General features: G+C 36.3%; 1 protein-coding gene across 2 annotated transcripts in view; it reads left to right on the top strand.

Annotated features, from left to right (window-relative positions):
• Positions 1 to 16,764, top strand: part of USP38 (ubiquitin specific peptidase 38) — a 32,263-nt gene extending 15,499 nt beyond the window's left edge. For both annotated transcript variants that reach the window (XM_062199559.1, XM_062199558.1), the window contains 5 exons: positions 1,170 to 1,363; positions 4,363 to 4,456; positions 5,401 to 5,507; positions 6,633 to 7,995; positions 15,531 to 16,764. In XM_062199559.1, the coding sequence (XP_062055543.1) occupies positions 1,170 to 1,363; positions 4,363 to 4,456; positions 5,401 to 5,507; positions 6,633 to 7,995; positions 15,531 to 15,692 (1,920 nt within the window). In that variant the 3' untranslated portion in view covers positions 15,693 to 16,764. The remainder of the gene's footprint in view (positions 1 to 1,169; positions 1,364 to 4,362; positions 4,457 to 5,400; positions 5,508 to 6,632; positions 7,996 to 15,530) is intronic.
• The last annotated feature ends 3,964 nt before the right edge of the window (positions 16,765 to 20,728 follow it).

Raw genomic sequence — 20,728 nt, 5'->3', positions numbered from 1 at the left:
TAGCAAATTTAACTCAGCTAGGCTTAATTAACTCCTAGAAGAAGCAAAAGGCTCACTCAGCCCAGAGAATGCACTTCCTACTGTCAACAAAGAACAACCTGAAGATTAAAATTCCTTCATAAAAATTTTTTTTCAAAGATTTTATTTATTTACTTGAGAGGCAGAGTTACAGACAGAGGGAGAGACAGAGAGAAAGGGCTTCCATCCACTGGTTCACTCCCCAAATGGCTGCAGGGGTCAGAGCTGTGTTGATCTGAAGCCAGGAGCCAGGAACTTCTTCCAGGTATTCCACATGGGTGCAGGGGCCCAAGCATCTTCCATTGCTTTCCCAGACCATGAGCACAGAGCTGGATCAGAAGGGGAGCAGCCAGGGCTGGAGCTGGTGCCCATATGGGATACTACATATGGGCATATGGATACCACAGCACCAGCCCCAAAATGTTTGTTTTCTAAGGTCCAAGTACCAGATAGTGTTAGCAATCTGGAAAAGCCTAAATGCTTTTATCTGTTTTCCTTATTCACAAGTGCTCTACTTATGCTTAAAACCATCTACATTAAAAACTTAATCTCATTCTTCACAAAGCTGATCAGAAGAATCTATGTGTTATAATAATTTTCTATATGATTAAACGTGAGATCGAGGTTTATTTTTCAGAAGCATGGGTCATTGTGTTTAGATGCTTTCATTTTTAATCCCCTAATTACTTTGAGCTTTTATTTCTGAGGATTAACTCTGAGTAAATATTTGTAGTGAATGAAAATGACACATTTCTTATTTTCATTCTGAAATGTGAAATCAATATGTTCTTAATTCAATTATATGCTAGGTTAAAACCCTCATTCTACTGTCTTTAAATAGCACTACAGTGTATTCTCTGATCTGAAACGTTTTGCTTTATGGACATTTTTCTCTCAAACAGATAACATAAATAGTTCAAATGTGTCTTGAATTCCTGGTTCTTGAGTATTAAACTTGTTAAAACTCTTCCTTTTGGAGATACTTATTTTTGCCATGTAGTGTAGTTTCATGTTTTATTTTGTCAGTATTATCAAAACTAACTGTGAGAAAAGAAAGCTTAAATCTCAATAGAAAAATCTTTATGATGTTAATTTAACAACAAAAATAATTTTTACTTTACTATTAAAAGCTTTTTCTCTGTGATATCTAGGACTTTCCTAAGCCCAGTGAAGAGAAGATTAAGTTGATTCTCAATCAAAGTGCCTGGACTTCTCAATCCAATTCTTTGGCATCTTGCTTGTCTAGACTTTCTGGAAAATCTGAAACTGGGAAAACTGGTCTTATTAACTTGGGAAATACGTGTTATATGAATAGTGTTATACAAGCATTGTTTATGGCCACAGAGTAAGTTTAAATTTGAACCTTTCATTTTAAGTTATGCTGATGAGCTATAATATCTTGGAGTTGTTTATACATTATTTCTTATACATGACATAAATGTTAATGTTTCCATATAATTGCCTTATTCAGATTGAAACTTTGTGATCAGGAATTTGTATCAGTTTTTGTATTTAGATGCCAAAACTTGTTAGGATTTATTTATTTGAAAGGCAGAATGACAGAGAGACTTAGAGATCTTCTATGCACTGGTTCATGCAGGCAGGAGCCAGGAATTCCATCTGGATCTTCCATGTGGGTGGCAGGAACTCAAGTACTTGAGCCATCATCCTTTGCTTCCCAGGTGTACCAACAGGGAACTGTATCAGAAGCAGAGGAGTCAAGACTCAAAACAGCACTCCTATTATAGGATATGGGCATCCAAAGCAGCATCATTTTTTTAAAGATTTTATTTATTTATTTGAGAAGTTGAGTTAAAGACAAAGAAAGGGAGAGATAGAGAGAATGGTCTTCCATCCACTGTTCACTCCCCAAATGGTCACAACGCCCAGAGCTGGACCTATCCGAAGCCAGGAGTCAGGAGCTTCTTCCGGGTCTTCCACATGGGTGCCAGGGCCCAGGTGCTTGGGCCTTCTTTTCCTGCTCTCCCAGGCCATAGCAGAGAGCTGGATCAGAAAAGAAACAACTAGGACTCATACCGGTGCCTATATGGAATGCTGGTGCCGAAGTCAGAGATTTAGCCCACCATGCCATAGCGCTGGCCCCCTAAAGCAGCATTTAACCTGCTACACCCTAACACCTGTCCAATGACTTTTTAAAATTTTTTTGAGTTGATTTTTAGTAGTGTAACTGAGGGATTGATTGAGCCTATTCCAAAGAGTGTTAAATCCTGTAGTATACTTTTCTATTATTCCATAAGACAGTGTATTTTTTAAACTGTATATGTTTTGAGGGGATCATATTTTAGTTTTATCAGCTTAGAGGTGTTTTGCTCTTTATGAGATCAAGCTGTTTTTTGCTACTTAAAGAAGTTTGGGTTCTGCTTGAGAACCAAGATGATAGTTATTGAACAACGTATAAAGAGACATGTTCTTTTGCCCTGTTACGAGTTTACTTTCAAATCCATTTTCTTCTGCAGGCAAGCAAATAGGAAGTCAGAGGGTATTAGTTATGTGAATGCTGTCTGTAAAGGCACAAACTGATGATAAGTTTTTCCAGAAGGCAAAATTTTTCTCCTTAGTATTTGTGGAATTTGCCCAAAGATGTTTACAAATTGAGTGTCAAGCTTTTATAAATTCTTATGCCTGCCTAGAGTAAACAAAAACTATTAGATGTAGAATTAGTTTTATTGTATTGTTTACCTCAGATTATACCATCAGCACCAAGGTGTTTTTGGTTTGGTTTAGTGTTCTATCTTAATTTGCTTATATTTGGTTTTTTTGTTTTTAAGAAAAAATATACTATTAGACATAGTGTTAATAGGCTTAAGACTGAAAAAATCCATATCTCACCACCAGAGGTCATCTGTTTCAGCTATCTCATTTTACAATTACAGGGAAAAGCAGAGATCCAAAGCAGTTGTAACTGGCAAGAACAATTTGAAGATCATATCTTATTGTATATTAATAATACCGTCTTAGAGTAGAAAGACAGTATATTTTATTTCTTAGGTGATACATGAATTCTTTTTCATGGCTTAAAAGAAAAATCTAGAATAACATAGCCAAAAAATCAAAGGGAATTTGTTAACAAATTTGTGTGCCTTGTTCCAGTCCTTTTGTGTGTGTTTGTGTGTGGAAGTTGTATGTTCCCATCTAATATGAAAACAAATGCATTGTTTTTTTACAAAATATTTGCAGGGAATTCTATTTGTATATTCTTTTCCAACCACTTCTTTTTATCATTTAATAATTTATGTTGAAAATATTCCTATGTTAGAGAAATACACATCTATCTCATTCTAGGTACATGGGTGTCCTGGGCTTTATTTAACTGTACTCTTTTTTGAATACTAGATTTTGTGGCTCTCTGCCCATACACAGATATAGAGAATTTTTTTTTAATAGAGTATGCCAGATTGCTCTCCAGAAAAGCAGTAGTATGACCCCTTAAGCAGTACTTGATATAATCAGTCTTAAATTTTATCTATCTAATATAAAATATCTTTTTGTTTTAATTTATAGACTGCTAACCATTGTAGATTTTTCTCTGTTCATTTGTGTTTCTCTTCTAAATGAGCTGTTCTTTGTTCATCTTTCTGTTGTATCTTTTCCTTTCTCATGTTTATTTACATATATTCCAGATGATAATCCTGTTACATTGCTTTCCTGCAGTCATGTGATTCAAAATTGTGGAGTGCTCTATTTATAATCTTTTCTTTTATGTAGACATTTCTCCCATTTTTCAGTTATAGCATATGAATTTTAGAAAGCCTTCTTTCTCTAAATTCCCCCTTCTTTTTCTTTGAAATACTTGAGTATTTTATTTTACATTTTGCTCATTATTCCTGTGTGGCATTTGTGATGATGTAAAAGCTTATCTAACCCCAGTTTTTTTTTTCCAAATGGATACCTAATTAGCCTAAACTATTTTTTAGTAGTTTATCCTTTTCCATGCTGTGGTAGTACCATATTCTAAAAAACTCATGACTTTTTAGTTATGACAGCATATTCTTTATATCATTTCAATTTGAAAGAATGGAAGTTGCTTACTGTACTTATAAATCAATAATCTAGTTCTATTGCTAATTAAGAAAATAGCAATAATACATGAAAACACATAGGCCATTGCCAGGCTCACAGTGTTTGTTTATTGTCTTTCTCCTTTATTCGTCACTGTATTATTGGTAAGTACCTTTGTTAGGTTAAGGATCATCACATAAGTGAAGTTTTACTTTGAAGACAGTGAGTTCATGAGCTAACTTCCTGTTAGCTCTGTTAAAAATACATGTGTGTATATGTACACACACATATATATATAAACTATTATATCTTATTCTCTTTCAGCTTCAGGAGACAAGTACTATCTTTAAATCTAAATGGGTGCAATTCATTAATGAAAAAATTACAGCACCTTTTTGCCTTTCTGGCTCATACACAGGTGAGTGTATATCTGTGTAGTATGTATATGTGATCATTCGTAATTGTCTATAAACTTCACATTATACCAAACCTTTTTAACTGGTGTAAATCAGACCTTATAACAAGAGAGCTTAACTAAAGTTCTGTCACAATTGAGACTCTGGTATCAGAACCACAAGGATGATTTTGGGTGGGTACATGTCCTATATAATCGAAAAGTCTTTTTTCCTTATAATTAATAAGCTAGCATTTATTAAACATTTAAATTTTTCTAGTCCCTGTGCTGTCTTTTATCTCATAATCCTCAAAAAAATCTTACCAGATAATACAGCATATCCCATTTTACTGAAGAAATGGCCTAAGTTACAACTCAGGGTCATGTAGACAAGCAGCAGGATCAGATGTGACCCAAATGGCTCTGCAGCCCATGCTCAACAAGTGTGCTAACCTTTCTTCCTTCTTAAATGCTATAGACAGATTGAGTTAAAGGTTTTTTTTAACTAAAGACTACATTATTTTATGCCACAAATAGTGAAATATTAGAATTCCAATTTTCAAATTATAATCACATCTTATCATTTGTTGTGGCAAAATGTAAAAGTTGCACCTGGATTACTTTGGAGTCCATGATCAACCAATAGACGAACCTGCCTTTCTACTTAAACACAAAATCAGTAAGGTTCCTAATGATGTTCACATTCTGCACATTTATTACATAAAACCAGTCAAGGAAATTTTTGCCTGGAAGAGGGTATGCATGACTATCTTTTTCAGATTTAATTTTTCAAAAAGTTATAAACTCAAACACATGACTGTCATGGACAGATAATACCAGGAGCTATTATATTAAGAGTTAGACCTGTATTCTAATGTCATCCCTTCATTAAACATAGATTAAGATTTCAGTTACTTGGTTCATTCTGTGAGAATAACTTCTTGTATTTTTTCTACCACCATCAAAAGAGGGAAGCATATGCACCTCGAATATTCTTCGAGGCTTCCAGACCTCCGTGGTTTACTCCCAGGTCACAGCAAGACTGTTCTGAATACCTCAGGTTTCTGCTAGACAGGTAAAAAAGTGTTTTCTTTTATTAAACTGTGTCTTCTAATAACAGTTTATTTCTACTAAATATTGTTACTACCTTTAAAAAACATATTTCAACTGTTGATCTTTAAAACACCCTTGCATCTATTGTATATTTTCCTTTCGTTTTTCATTTGATTTCTTTTCAGGTTTTCTGTAGGCTAACAATTCTCAAAGGACCCCTAAGGTTTTCCAAAACACTCTCAGAAGTCTGTGAGGTCTTCTGTCTTCCAGCTACATATCTGTGGGAAGCCAGACTTTCTTCACATACTTCATCCAGAAAAACATAGCAATAGATAAAGTCCAGAGTAGATAGGAGAATCCAGCTGTCTTCTGTTAAGCCAGATATTTAAAATATTTGAAAAATAAAACAGTGCCATTCTTCTTGCCAATTAATTATTTTAGAAATTATAACTTTTTCATTTAGCTGTTATTTACAATAGCATGTGGTAGGTTTATTAATTTTTAAATGTAATATTTTACTTTTATTCTTAGTTTGTGAGTCCAGTAACTATCAAATAGGTGTAAGTTCTTGGGTTCCTCAGTTGTTTTTATAAAGGGGCCTTGGGACCAGAGAGCTAAGAGCTGCTGCTTTGGACCAATTCTTAACTGTGAGTTTGGCATATTTTACTGTCTCCTTACCTTAATTAGTAATACTTACTATCTATATCTTCCTGTCTGTTCTCTTCTATTATATGAATGACAGATAAAGTTAATTGGGCTTAACATGTACCACCTTTTCTTTCATTCAGCTAAAGATATCTTCAGAGGTTTCTTTGTCCCACACTTTTCTATGAGATGCCAGACAGACAAATAAGATAATAATTAAAGCAAATATGCAAGTATAATGAGCTATAATAAGTATTATAAAATGTACTGTAAGAAAATAGGAGAATATAGACTAGTAATAGCCCCCTAACTTCTTTTCTTTATTATCAAACTACTGTTATTCTTGACTAAAACAGGAGAAACTTGATTTTTTTTAAAATTAAGCATTATATTTGTTGAAAATAATTTGACTGCTTTTATAAATAGAAATTTATAATTTTTTAAATAGAAATGAAATTTAAGCTTAAGTGAATTAGCTATATAATGATACACTCTCCTGCAGGCTCCATGAAGAAGAAAAGATATTGAAAGTTCAGTCCTTGCACAAGTCTTCTGAAAGCCTGGGGTGCACTGAAACTTCTTTACAGGAAGTAGTCAGTAAGGCAGCTGCACTAACAGAGACCCCTTGCACAAGTGATGGTGAGAAGACTTTAATAGAAAAAATGTTTGGAGGAAAGCTACAAACTCATATACGTTGTTTGAACTGCCGGAGTACCTCACAAAAAGTGGAAGCCTTTACAGATCTTTCGCTTGCCTTTTGTCCTTCCTCTTCTGTGGAGAACTTGTCTTTCCAAGACCTAGCATCATCACCTGATATACAAGACGACGGCCTGCTCCGCACCATTGTATCTGGTCCTTCAGAAGAACCAGTGGTGTATAATCCAGCAACAGCTGCCTTTGTCCACGATTCAGTTGTGAATGAAAGAACGATACACAGTCCTCCTGATGAGTTTCACTGTACTGAAAACACTTCTGTACCCAATGCATCTAACAAGATTCTCGTTAATAAAGATGTACCTCAGAAACCAGGAGGTGAAACCACACCTTCAGTAACTGACTTACTAAATTATTTTTTGGCTCCAGAGATTCTTACTGATGACAACCAATATTATTGTGAAAACTGTGCCTCTCTGCAGAATGCTGAGAAAACTATGCAAATCACAGAGGAACCTGAATACCTTATTCTTACTCTCCTGAGATTTTCATATGATCAAAAGTATCATGTGAGAAGAAAAATTTTAGACAATGTGTCACTGCCACTGGTTTTGGAGTTGCCAGTTAAAAGAACTACTTCTTTCTCTTCATTGTCAGAAAGTTGGTCTGTAGATGTTGACTTCACTGACATTAGTGAGAACCTAGCTAAGAAATTAAAGCCTTCTGGAACTGAAGATGCTTGCTGCCCCAAACTGGTGCCCTATCTATTAAGTTCTGTTGTTGTTCACTCTGGTGTGTCCTCTGAGAGTGGGCATTACTATTCTTATGCCAGAAACATCACAGGCACGGAGTCCACATACCAGATGTGCCACCAGTCTGAAACTCTGGCCTTAGCATCCTCCCAGAGTCATTTACTAGGGAGAGAGAGTCCCAGTGCAATCTTTGAACAGGATTTGGAAAATAAGGAAATGTCAAAAGAATGGTTTTTATTTAATGACAGCAGAGTGACATTTACTTCATTTCAGTCAGTCCAAAAAATCACAAGTAGATTTCCAAAGGACACAGCATATGTGCTTTTGTATAAAAAACAGAATAGCACTAATGGTTTAAGTGGTAATAATCCAACCAGTGGACTCTGGGTAAATGGAGACCCACCTCTACAGAAGGAACTTATGGATGCTATAACAAAAGACAATAAACTATATTTGCAGGTAAGTTGCAATGCTAGCTTCATTATTCATAGAAAATATATTAAACAGTTGAAAAGTGGTTAAATTAGTACCCTAACTTTAAAATGTAACTTATGCATTTTTGAGGCATTGTGAAACTTTTTTTCCAAGATTTTATTTGAAAAGCAGAGTTAAAGAGACAAAGGGAGGGAGCAACAAAAAGAGAACTCTTCCATCTGGTTCACTCCCCAAATGGCCACAATGGCCAGGACCCAGTCAGACTAAAGACAGGAGCCAAGAACTTCTTCCGTGTCTCCTGTGTGGGTGTAGGAGCCCAAGCACTTGGGCCATCTTCTGCTGCTTTTCCCAAGCCACTAGCATGGAGCTGGATCAGAAGTGGAGAAATTGGAACATGAACCGGTACCAATATGGGATGCTAGCATCACAGGCAGCAGCTTAGCCTGCTAAGCCACAATGACTGCCCAGAATTCTGAAACTTGAGTCAGGATTTATATGAAATGGACATTACCTCTATAAATTGTCTTTGAGGCACTGTGAAAGAACTATGAAAAGTGCTAAGTAGATGCAACATAGATACTTTTGTTTTTAATTATAAAAGATGTGCTCACTACAAAATCATACCATACAGAAATTCAGAAAGCATAATAAAATGGAAATATCCATCTCACCTTCTCCTCAGTCCCACCCACCCTGAAAAACTGCTGAATTTGCCATTTATTCCTGTAAGACATTTGTGTAAATTTTTTTTTAAAGATTTACTTATTTATCGTTTGAAAGGCAGAGTTACAGAGAGGCAGAGGCAGAGAGAGAGAGGTCTTCAATCCTCTGGTTCACTCCCCAGATGGCAGCAACGGCCGGGGCTGGGCCAGTCCAAAGCCAGGAGCCAGGAGTTTCTTCTGGGTCTCCTATGTGGGTGCAGAGGCCCAAGGACTTAGGCCATCTTTTTCTGCTTCCTCAGGCTGTAGCAGAGAGCTGGATCAAAAGTAGAGCAGTTGGGACTAGAACCAGCACCCATATGGAATGCTGGTCCCACAGATAGCAACTTTACCTGCTACACCACAGTGCCAGCCCCACTTTGTGTTAATATTTTAAGGGATGTTTAAGAAGGACAATATGTAAAGAAAAGATTTTTGTACTCTTTAAGGATCTGGACAGTAAAACCAAGGAGATGATAATTACTAAATAAAAGCCATGGAATAAAAGCTCCATGTGAAATGAAAGAATACTTTCTTCAAGGATTTATTGATTTTATTTAAAGTCACAAAAAGTCTTGCTGAAAGTATTTTTACTTTGAATCTTCCCATCTTAACTATCAATATAAAATACCAGCAGGTAAAATTAGAGAAATGGAAATTATAGGCAAATTAATTCGGTAGTTCAAATGATTTCATGGTCATAAAGTTCTTAAGAGATACATATTGAATAAGAAAACAGCATTGAAATAACCACTTGGGACACCCACATCCCATATCAGAATGCCTGTTTTGAGTTCCAGCTACTCCACTTCCCATCTAGCTTCCTGCTAATGTGCACTCTGAATGGCAGCAAATAATAGTTCAGTTAGTTGAATCCCCACCAGGAGACGCATATTGAGTTCTGGGCTCCTGTCTTCATCCTGGCCCAGCCTGGACTATTAGACTATTGAGGATTTGGGGAGTGAACCAGTGGATGGAAAATCGATACCTCTTTCTTTCTCTCTCTCACTCACTCACTTTCAAATAAAATGAAAATTAATAAAAATTTTTTAAAGAATAAATAGGGGCTGCCATTGTGGTGTAGCGAGTAAAGCTGTTGCCTGCAACACTGGTATCCCATATGGACACTGGTGAGAAACCCAAGCTCTTGACTCCATTGTAACTCAGCCCTGCCCATTGCAGCCATCTAGGGAGTGATTCAGCAGATGGAAAATCTCTTTGTCTCTCCTCCTTTCTCCGTGTAACTCTTGACTTTCAAATAAGTAATTAAATCTTTAAAAGATGTTTTTAAAATAAAAAAATCAGTGGCCCACTATGTTATGATTTTTATGGAAAATTTCTCCAAAGCTATCAGATTTGCTATATTTTAAATACCCAAGTAAGAACGCATGATACATTTTCTTTTAAATTTATTTATTTGAAAGGCAGTTACAGAGAGAGGGAGAGACAAACAGAGAGACATCTTCTATCCACTGGTTCACTCCCCAAATGGTCATAACAGCCAAGAGCTAGGCGCTTCATCCAGATCTCCCACATTCATGCAGGGGCCCAAACACAGGAGCCAACTTCTGCTGCTTTCCCAGGCACATTAGCAGGAAGCTGGATCCAAAGTGGAGCACCTGAGGCACAAACCAGCACCCATATGGGATATCAACATTGTAGGCAGCAAGTTAACCCTATGCCACACCAGCCTGATTTTTGAAGGAATATCTCAATGTTTGGCACAGCAGTCAAGCAAATGCTTAAGACACTCATATGCCGTATTGGAAAGCCTGGATTTAAGTTGTAGCTATACCCACCGCTCCAGCATGCTGCTAGTGCACACCCTGGGAGGTAGCAGGTGATGGGTCAAATAGTTGGATCCCTGCCGCCCATTTGGGAGACCCAAATTCAGTTCCTAATTCATGGCTTGAGCCTGGCCCAGGCCCATCCCCAGCTGTTGTGGGCATTTAAGAAGTGAACCAGTGGGTGGGAGATCTCTGCCTTTGAAATAAATAAGGTGATACAAAAACAAGAATTAGAGAAAAATGAAATTCAGAATTTTGTTAGAACTGACTCACAACCAAAGACTCTTTAATACCTAATAGATGGCTTATAACCATAGTAAAAATAGGATTTACTTAACCATGCCCTTACTACTAGATCATATAAACACTAATTATTAATCATGATTCTTGACAATTGGAGAGATGAAATGAGAAGAGGATTAATTTGTAAGAAAATTTCTGATATAAAATACAAAGCCTAGTGGAACCTTGACTTTTTTGGAAATAATGCAGCAGATTACTTACATCAACGATTGAGTGAAATACTTGGAAATGAAGTATAAGGATTTTGAAAGGCAAAAAAACTAATTTCTACAGTTGGAATGCCAAACACTTTTATAACCATAATAATTATTTGTATTACAGTGCCACTCGAAATAATTTTACAGTTCCGTTTACTACATCCTGATATTTGAGCATGAAGAGCCATTCTTTTCATTGTTTTTTTAAAGCATGTATATAAAAAAGCATTGTATACTTTGTGAATAAAGTTTTTCAGTGTTGTGCAAATGTTTTAAATGTCAGAATGACAATTTGCTTAATGCAAAAAACATGTTATCAAATATCTTTAGCCCATTTGGTGCATATCAGAGTAACTGCTGTCTTGTTTAATACCTCATAATCAATTAGAAACTCAGACGCTTTTTTTTTTGAGGATTCCATTTTTTTATGGCAAGAAGTTTATTAACAGCTGTATTCCAGTCATTTCTGACATCAACCTAAAAATTCCAATTGAAGAATGAAGCAAATGTGAGGCATTGTATTGCACATAAACATATATATTTTTTTTTTTTTTTGACAGGCAGAGTGGACAGTGAGAGAGAGACAGAGAGAAAGGTCTTCCTTTTGCCGTTGGTTCACCCTCCAATGGCCGCCGCGGTAGCGCGCTGCGGCTGGCGCACCGCGCTGATCCGATGGCAGGAGCCAGGTGCTTCTCCTGGTCTCCCATGGGGTGCAGGGCCCAAGGACTTGGGCCATCCTCCACTGCACTCCCTGGCCACAGCAGAGAGCTGGCCTGGAAGAGGGGCAACCGGGACAGGATCGGTGCCCCAACCGGGACTAGAACCCGGTGTGCCGGCGCCGCAAGGCAGAGGATTAGCCTGTTGAGCCACGGCGCCGGCCATAAACATATTTTGACAATTGGGATGATTATATCCATCATTAGGTGTTCTTTAAATGAAAAGAAATAATGGATATAAATATCAGCTCTAATTGTAACAATTTGTAGTATTTTATCTTCTGTGGCTGATCTATATGTTTAATGTATTTTATACTGTCACATTGTGATAGCAATTTTTTTTTTAACCTAGAAACCTTCCAATTCTAGGTAAAAAAACAAACTTATGCATTTCATATATACAAATTTGGGAACGTAGTAATCTTCCCACAGTGATTCTTCCCACCCTACCCTCCTCCAGCCCACATTCCCACCCTTCTTCTGCCTCTTCTATTCCCATTCTTATTTTTTACAAAGATCTATTTTCAATTAATTTTATTCTCATAAGATGAACCCTACACTAAGAGTTCAATAAGTAATGTGAAGAAAAAAACTGTTCAACAGTCGAGATACGGGCTGTTCAAAATCATCACATCTCAAAGTGTCAGTTTCACTTCTATAGATTACCTTTTAGGGTCTGTATTAGAAAAAAAAATATGCCTTTGGTTAGAATTCATGAAAGATTGTGTAAGTACCAACACCATTGCTTTGTGAAGGTCACCACCTCATCTCTTCTGAGTCAGCCCACAAACAGAACCTTCTGGCTTTTATTGCTTTGTCTATTTCCTTTCTTTGGAGGAGGCGGTAGTTTAATTTCTTAACTTTTTTGTTATACGTATAGAACAGTACAAATAATAATTGAGGGCAATTCAGAAAGTTTGGAGAAAGAATTAAAAGATTATTTTGGTGCAAAAAATTTGAAATCCATGCACAACTTTTTCATAATATGCTTTTTCCATGAACTTTTTGAAGGCCACTCCTATATGTGCAGTTTTAAAAAAAATTTTCATTTAGGCTGGCGCCGCGGCTCAGTAGGCTAATCCTCCGCCTTGCAGCGCCGGCACACCGGGTTCTAGTCCTGGTCGGGGCACCGATCCTGTCCCTGTTGCCCCTCTTCCAGGCCAGCTCTCTGCTGTGGCCAGGGAGTGCAGTGGAGGATGGCCCAAGTCCTTGGGCCCTGCACCCCATGGGAGACCAGGAGAAGCACCTGGCTCCTGCCATCGGAACAGCACGGTGTGCCGGCCGCAGCGCGCCTACCGCGGCGGCCATTGGAGGGTGAACCAACGGCAAAAGGAAGACCTTTCTCTCTGTCTCTCTCTCTCACTGTCCACTCTGCCTGTCAAAAAAATTTAAAAAAAAAAATTTTTTTTTCATTTAATGTCAATAGCATTACCTAAATAAAAAGTCTAAATACTGGAAGTTATTTGTCTCAAAACATCAGTAGCACCTTACTGTGGGTAGACCTATAGTCTACAAGTAAAATTAGAATTCATTTTAAAATTTGACATAGTTTTGTGATTTAAATTACATATGCTATGAGAATCCTAATTTTGACATTGAATACAATGTTGTTCCCATCTATATTAAAACAGGTAAAATGAAAAAAAAAAACACATAAGATGAAAAAGATTTTCCACTGTTTAATACATGTTTAAGCTCAACTTCTGAAAACAATACTACACTTTTTTTCTGTCAGTCATATATGCATGTAAATAGATAATAGAACAAAAATTTACTTTCATGGGAAGCTCTGTGTCTTAAAATAGAAATGTCATGGGTAGCAGAAGCAATGAAATTATTAATTTTATATTCTATGACTCTTTCAACACAGCTTCTGGGAAGGAATCACTTCATAGCAAAGTCTAGGTAAAAATTGCCATAGCTTCTGAGAGCAAAACGTGCTGAGCTCTACCTCACATTTTCATTCAGTTTTAAATCATTGGGGAACATCTGTATCTACAACTAAATATTGTTTCTTAAATACAGAGTAATAATTTCATTGCCTGTTTGGATCATTTAATAGCATAGAATGTAACAAGGATTTTCTTGTTTATTTTTGTATCTGTTTCTAACATATATATATATATATATATATATTTATAATATATATATGTAACTTATTTCATACCTGTAAAGCATTTATACTTTTTGCTTTAATTTTATAGATTGAATAAGTTTGTGTGTGTGTGTGTGTCAGCTGAAACATACTGTGTAAGTAGACATTACACAAGGGGATAAAAATTATAAACATTGTAAATGACATAGTAGATGAAAAAGTATTTTCAAGAAATATCTCACAAATTAATTTTTAAAAGCCCTATCAGAGACTAAGTAGGCCATAATGTTACAAGAATTTCTTATCAAAGTTTCCTTTAAGCCACAAAGTAATCTGGATCATTTTGTGTTATAAGTTACACAAGCATTTGCTGGATACACTACTGAGAAATAAGTTGTCCATAATGTGAAGAGTAGAAGTCAGCCTGGTTTTTCTCCTCCATATTGAAAAGTTGATCATCTTGTAAAGAGAGGAGGATAGTTAACTAAAACATTTAGCAGGAAGTTTTAAAAGAGTATTACCTTACTAGATGGAGCAAAGTCACAGGAAAATTTTAAATAATTAAAATTTTTATTAATTTATTTTTTGAGAGGCAGAATGAGACAGAGCTTCCATCTACTGGTTCACTCCCCAGATGCCTGCAATGGCTGGGGCTGGACCAGTAGCAAAAGTGGCAGCCAGGAACACAATCCAGGTCTCTCACATGGTAGGAACCCAATTACTTGAGCCCATCACTAAAGGTCTGTCTTAGGGGGAAGTTGAGGTTAGGAGCTGAAGCCAGTAATCAAATCCACATACTCCAGTGTGGAATGTAGGTATCTTAACCACTGAGCTACACATCGGCTCCATGGTTTTTAATATTAAAGCTAACTGTATTTTGAAAATTCTGAAAGATGATTTTGCTAACAAGGGTTATGCAGTTAGCAGTGGCTTTTAGACTTTATTGTAACCAATCACATATCCAGAAAAATGGGAACATACCAGAATAGTCTGCATATGCTATCAAGGAATTTGTAGCCCCCTCCCCCTGCTTTAGAATCCAGTTTTACACCTTGCCAGATGCATAGGCCATTATTTATTGTTCCTTTGAAGCTATATACCTAATCTCTAATCTGAGACCACTAATACTGAGTATCTAATACGTGCCTACCATATACATAAATATGACTATAATAAAAGTTGTAATACTCTGATAGAGGAAAGTTTTAAGTGCTACTAAAAGGGAATAGGCTTTACTTCTCTGTATTTTTTAGATATGTCTTAATATTTATTGAGGAATAAAAAAAGGAAAGTGTAGAAGGAATTCAGGCTTCTTCCCCTTATACATTTTACTACAGTCACTTCCAAAATAGCTTCAGTTGATGAAGAGTTGATATTCCATTTTGGTATTTATGTTCTGTGTTATATATGAAATCTATTCTTAAATGTATTAGAGTATTACAGTAGCCATAATATTTTCTGAGATTTTATGATTTAAGGTCTTCATTTTCTCTGAACACTTGGGATGTGAAAACTGAAACAGAGTAACTTTTAGGATCTGTCACTGTGGAGAGTTTACGTCAGGATTCTGTTCTCTATCTTGTTTGCTCCAAAGGTGATCATATACCTAAGTAGGATTTGGTAAGGTTTGATGTCAGTATTTTTAATGTTACTGATTTGAAGTATGCTTATTAAAGGTTAAAGCAGTTTTTGAAAACTTGTATAGGTAGTATATCCATCCATTGTATTTACGTTTTAATTTCATAAACAATTTTTAATTTTAGGAACAAGAGTTGAATGCTCGAGCACGGGCCCTACAAGCTGCATCTGCCTCCTGTTCTTTTCGGCCCAATGGATTTGATGACAATGACCCACCAGGAAGCTGTGGACCGACTGGTGGAGGGGGTGGAGGAGGATTTAATACAGTTGGCAGACTCGTATTTTGATGCTGAGAGAGTCCAAAATGCACTGGTCACAAAATATCCAATACTATGACTGTTAAAATGTCATACTGTAACAAATATCATTATCTATCTTATATTTTTTTTTTTTGTTTTCATTAGACCCTTATACTTTTAAGAAAACACACTCAGTGCTTGTTTTTATTTTCTTAACAATACATTTATCAACAAATGCATCATGGGAAAAAATCTACCTCTTAAAATTCCATTTGCTTTTATGGTTAGACATGCTTGACCAAAAATGTTTGGAGTAAAATATGTACCTAGTCCCTAATTAAGCTGCATTAAATCTGGTAGAAGCATTTAAATGGTTACCCTCAGTTTTACTGGATAAAAATACATAATTCGTTTAGCATTCTTTATAAAGTAATTGATACTAGAGGTGAGGAAAAATTGCTAAAAATGTTTTTATTTTCAACGTAGTTACCCCATTATTAAATTCAAGTTTTTTAAAATACTGGAGACGGCACAGTCTCTAATGAAGGCAATAATTTTAACATAAAATCTATCAAGCTATAGTACTTTAAGGTGTTTTTTTTAGTACTGTCTTCAGCATCATTGTATCTGCATTTCAAATGCAAATGTTAAAAAAGATTATTTATACAAATGTGGTGAATGAATTGATTTTAAGAAAGGTGCATGATCTTGTAGGAGCAATGTTTTTACCTAAATATTGCTAATTCTGTAGTATTTCTAATTGTTCACAGATTTTAAAATTCTATTTCAGGGAGTATATCTTCTGTGTGTTTTGAAGGAGGTGAGTTCTGTATGTGCCTTGTAGTACTGTAATTCAAAAATAGGAAACTTTGGCTGCAGAAACTTTTTTAAAAATGAAATGTTAGGAAGTAAATTTTGTGCTAACAATAAAATTATAACTTTTGAAAGGTATTAGATTTTCCAGAAGTAAAGTCAAATCAGTAAGTGTGATAGTTCATTTTTAACTTTTAGGAAAATTCAGAGGAAATGAACCTAGTTAAGTAAAAAAGAAAAAAAGAAAAAACTTTTTTGATTTTGTTACTTAATCCTCAGAATATTAAACACTGATTGCATATTTTCAGAGTTCTACATTGGGGATTTTGTTTGTTTGAGTCATATGTTTTACATAGTTGTTTCTCTTTCATAGTTTCTGATAAAATGTTAAAATGCCAGACCCTATGGTCCTGAATTTTCTTTTGTCAGGAAATGAAACATGTCAGTTCTCCTGGGTCTTGATTATGCAGCACAAGAGTTATCCGAACTATCCCCCTTCCTAAAGGTTTCAACTAATCCATGGTTGTACATTGTTCTGAAGATTGGTCTCATATTTATTTTGAAAACATTTTAAGGAAAGAATGTTCTTTGGTGATTTGGAGTTTATCTTTTTCCCAAGCTTTTATGGCAGTGGTTAAAAACAGGACTCCCATCTTCATTCCACTACCTCCCACTCCTAACACTTTCAGTCACCAGAATGATTAGGAAAATGGATTGGATTGAAAACTGGAAATTCTTTGCAGAATTAATTGAGAATCTTCTTCCCTACTAATGAATGACCCAGAGGGATTTTTATCAAGCATTCCTGTGGGATTCCTCTTGTCCTAATAATGAATTAGTAAGCTACCCTTTTTAATTAGTTATCCACGGATCAGATAGTGACTTATAATCAGATTATATCCATTTTAGCTTTTATTAAAATTGGTGAAGTCTTGTAATTACTCATGGATATTAGGCTAAGATACTTCTAGGAACTTCCATAAAGGTAACTAGATTTACACAATTTTATCTATAAATATCATGTTTTTCATGGTATATATATATTGAGATAATATATATATTGAATTTTCCAAATGACAATAAAAAGATGAAATTCTAGTTATACAAATACTGAGGCTATTCAAATTATAATTTGACATGGTGAGTTTCTTTTATGATTAAAAAATACTAACATGAATTTTATTTGCTAATTGGAATCAGAATAATGAGCTTCATTTAAAAATCCATCCAACTAAACAACTTTTTAAATAACGTATTCTTTTGATTGCTCTGATCCTAACAGATCCCTGTTACTTAATTTCTACTTTATTTAAGGTATTTTCTTTCTCCCATATTTCTAGCTCTTCTGTTTACATCTTCAAATGTTCTTATGAAGTCTGACTCTTAAGGCTAACTAGTGTAGTGTTGCTATTTTTCTTTCACTCAGTCCAAGATACTCAGCTTAAATGAAGTTGCTTGTTGCTGTTGAAAACAGTGCATTAGGTTTCACTACTAAGAGAAAAGTAGAATTCTTTTTCAGAGCGATATGCAATGAAAGAAATATAAGTGATGTGGACATGTAAGCCCTGGTAAACTATCTGCTAGCAGGTGCCTGTGCAACTCTGGTTCATGGTGTTTACATACCTCCACAAGTGAGAGGAAGAATTCTAGCTCATTCTCCATTCAAGCATCTTTCCACTGCCTTTCTTCTAGCTGAATAATCAGAAGCAGGTAGTATAGAGCTGGGGATTCCTGACTTCTGACTCCATACCTTAGGATACAAGAACTTTGGCTATAAAAGTCTCACGATGTCTAAAGATACTGGGAATTCTTGTGGCAGATTCAAACAGCCTATAATATTAATTCACATCTGGAAAGAACAAAAGTACTTCAAAACTCACTCTTAAGTCCAAATCTGTAATGTTCTTTGCTCATTTAGCTTTATTTTTGTGATAATGCTACTTTAGAAAGTAGGTATTTTCTTTTCATGTACCACCTCCTTAAAGCTATCTTCTTGTAAGAAGGGATTGAAAGCTTACTGTGTTCCCAGCTCAGTTTAAGAAAACAAAATGGGGGTCATTGCTGTGGCGTAGCAGGTGAAGCTGCCTCCTGTAGTGCTGGCATCCCATGTGGGTGTCAGTTCGAGCCCCAGCTGCTCCACTTCCGATCCCTGCACCTGCATGGCAGACTCAGAATTAGCTCCTGGCTCCTGGCTTCAGATCAGCTCAGCTCCAGCCCTTGCGGCCAACTGGAGAGTGAATCAGCAGATGGAAGATTTCTCTCTCTCTCTCTCTCTCTCTCTCTTTGTGCCTCTGCCTCTTTCTAGCTCTGCCTTTCAAATAAATAAGTAAATCTTTAAAAAAAAAAAAAAAGGAAGAAAACAAAATGGACATAGTCTAATTACTGATACTTTGTGTCAGGTCTTAATTTTCATATCCTTTCCTATTGTGTATTCCTCATAATACTATATACAGAATGTTTTTACATGAATATTTCACAGCCTATAATTCTGTAGATGTAATTATAATGTTTTACTCATAAAATGCTACTCTTTTCTAAGATTTACTTTATTTATTTGAAAGGCAGAGTTAGAGATACAGAGAAAGAGAGAGCTCTTCCATCCACTGGTTCACTCGCGAAATGGTCACAACAGCCAGGACTGGGACAGCCCGAAGCCAGGAGCCAGGAGCTTCATCTGGGTCTCCCACATAGGTGCAGGTACCCAAGGACTTGAGCCATCTTCCACTGCTTTCCTAGGCACATTAGCAGGGAGCCAGATCAAGTGGATTAGCTCAGACTCAAACTGGCGCCCATTTGGCATGCTGCATTGCAGGCAGCAACTTAACCTGTTAAGCCACAGTGTCAGCCCCAGAGTGCTATTCCTTATATATACTTTTTTTTTTGGACAGGCAGAGTGGACAGAGAGAGACAGAGAGAAAGGTCTTCCTTTTTGCCATTGGTTTACCCCGCAATGGCCGCTGCGGCTGGCGCACCACACTGATCCAAAGCCAGGAGCCAGGTGCTTCTCCTGGTCTCCCATGCAGGTGCAGGGCCCAAGGACTTGGGCCATCCTCCACTGCACTCCCGGGCCACAGCAGAGAGCTGGCCTGGAAGAGGAGCAACTGGGACAGAACCGGCGCCCTGACCAGGACTAGAACCCAGTGTGCTGGCACTGCAGGCAGAGGATTAGCCTATTGAGCCGCAGCGCCAGCCTGTAACTGTGACTTTATAAAAAAAAAAAAAAAAAAAAAGTCTGAAATCCATGCATATAAGGCAGCATCTTCAAAAAGTTCATGGAAAATGCATATTATGCAGATGGAAGACCTCTCTCTGATTCTACCTCTTTGTAACTCTTATATATGCTTTCACCAGCTATTTTTTGCTAATGAGTTTAGATTTCTAAGACAATAATTCTAATGTAGAGAGGGATAAGTTAGTCACATTTTATAGAAACAGAGAATGTTAACTTTTTTATTTTGTTTATTTGACAGTTGGACAGACAGAGCTTTCATCTGAAGGTTCACTCCTCAAATGCCTGCAATGGGAGACTGGGCCAAGGCTGTAACCAGGAGCCAGGAATAATCCAGTCTCCCACTTGAATATCAGGAATGTGGTTACTTGAGCTAACATTGTAGCTTCTATGGCTCCATATTTACAAGATTTACAGTCAGGAACCAGAGGCAGGAATCAAACCCAGATACTCCACTGTGGATGACAGTATCTTCACTACTACACTTAACATCTGCCCACAATTGATTATAACTCAGTAACATTTTCTAGAGGACTAAGATTAAATCTTGGACAATGTGATCCCATGAGAGTTAAGTGCATCAGAAAGGAAATTTGAATTAAAATGTTCCCCCAGAAAACTGAACAATCTAAAATATAATTTTTTACATATTCCTTCTTAAGCATTTGCCAAACTCAAATATCTTCAACGGTATTTTGTTTTATTAGTTTTCGTTGAGGTTTTTTTTTTTGGGGGGGGGGTGTGAATGAACCTCAGGTAAAGGAGAGAGATTTTAAAGATTCAAGGTAAACAGTGCTTTAAGGAAAAAACAAGTGTGTTATAAAACTGCTGCTTTCCCATATGAAAAGAAATTTCTATAGAAAATTTTTTCAAAGAAATGAGAAGATTTTTATAAAATCAACAATCTGGGCTTTGTGAATTCAAAAGGATTTGTTATGTAAAACCTTTACCCAATGTTACATAACTAATAGAATCTAAGAAGTCAGCCAAGTGTGTTGCCAGCTCTCATCAGTGTCTGTTATGGCCTGCAGTTGTTTTTCTC

Source organism: Lepus europaeus, chromosome 8 (genome assembly GCF_033115175.1).
Source record: "Lepus europaeus isolate LE1 chromosome 8, mLepTim1.pri, whole genome shotgun sequence".
In the NCBI taxonomy this organism is placed as follows: domain Eukaryota; kingdom Metazoa; phylum Chordata; class Mammalia; order Lagomorpha; family Leporidae; genus Lepus; species Lepus europaeus.
This window is presented reverse-complemented; position numbering and strand designations above follow the sequence as displayed.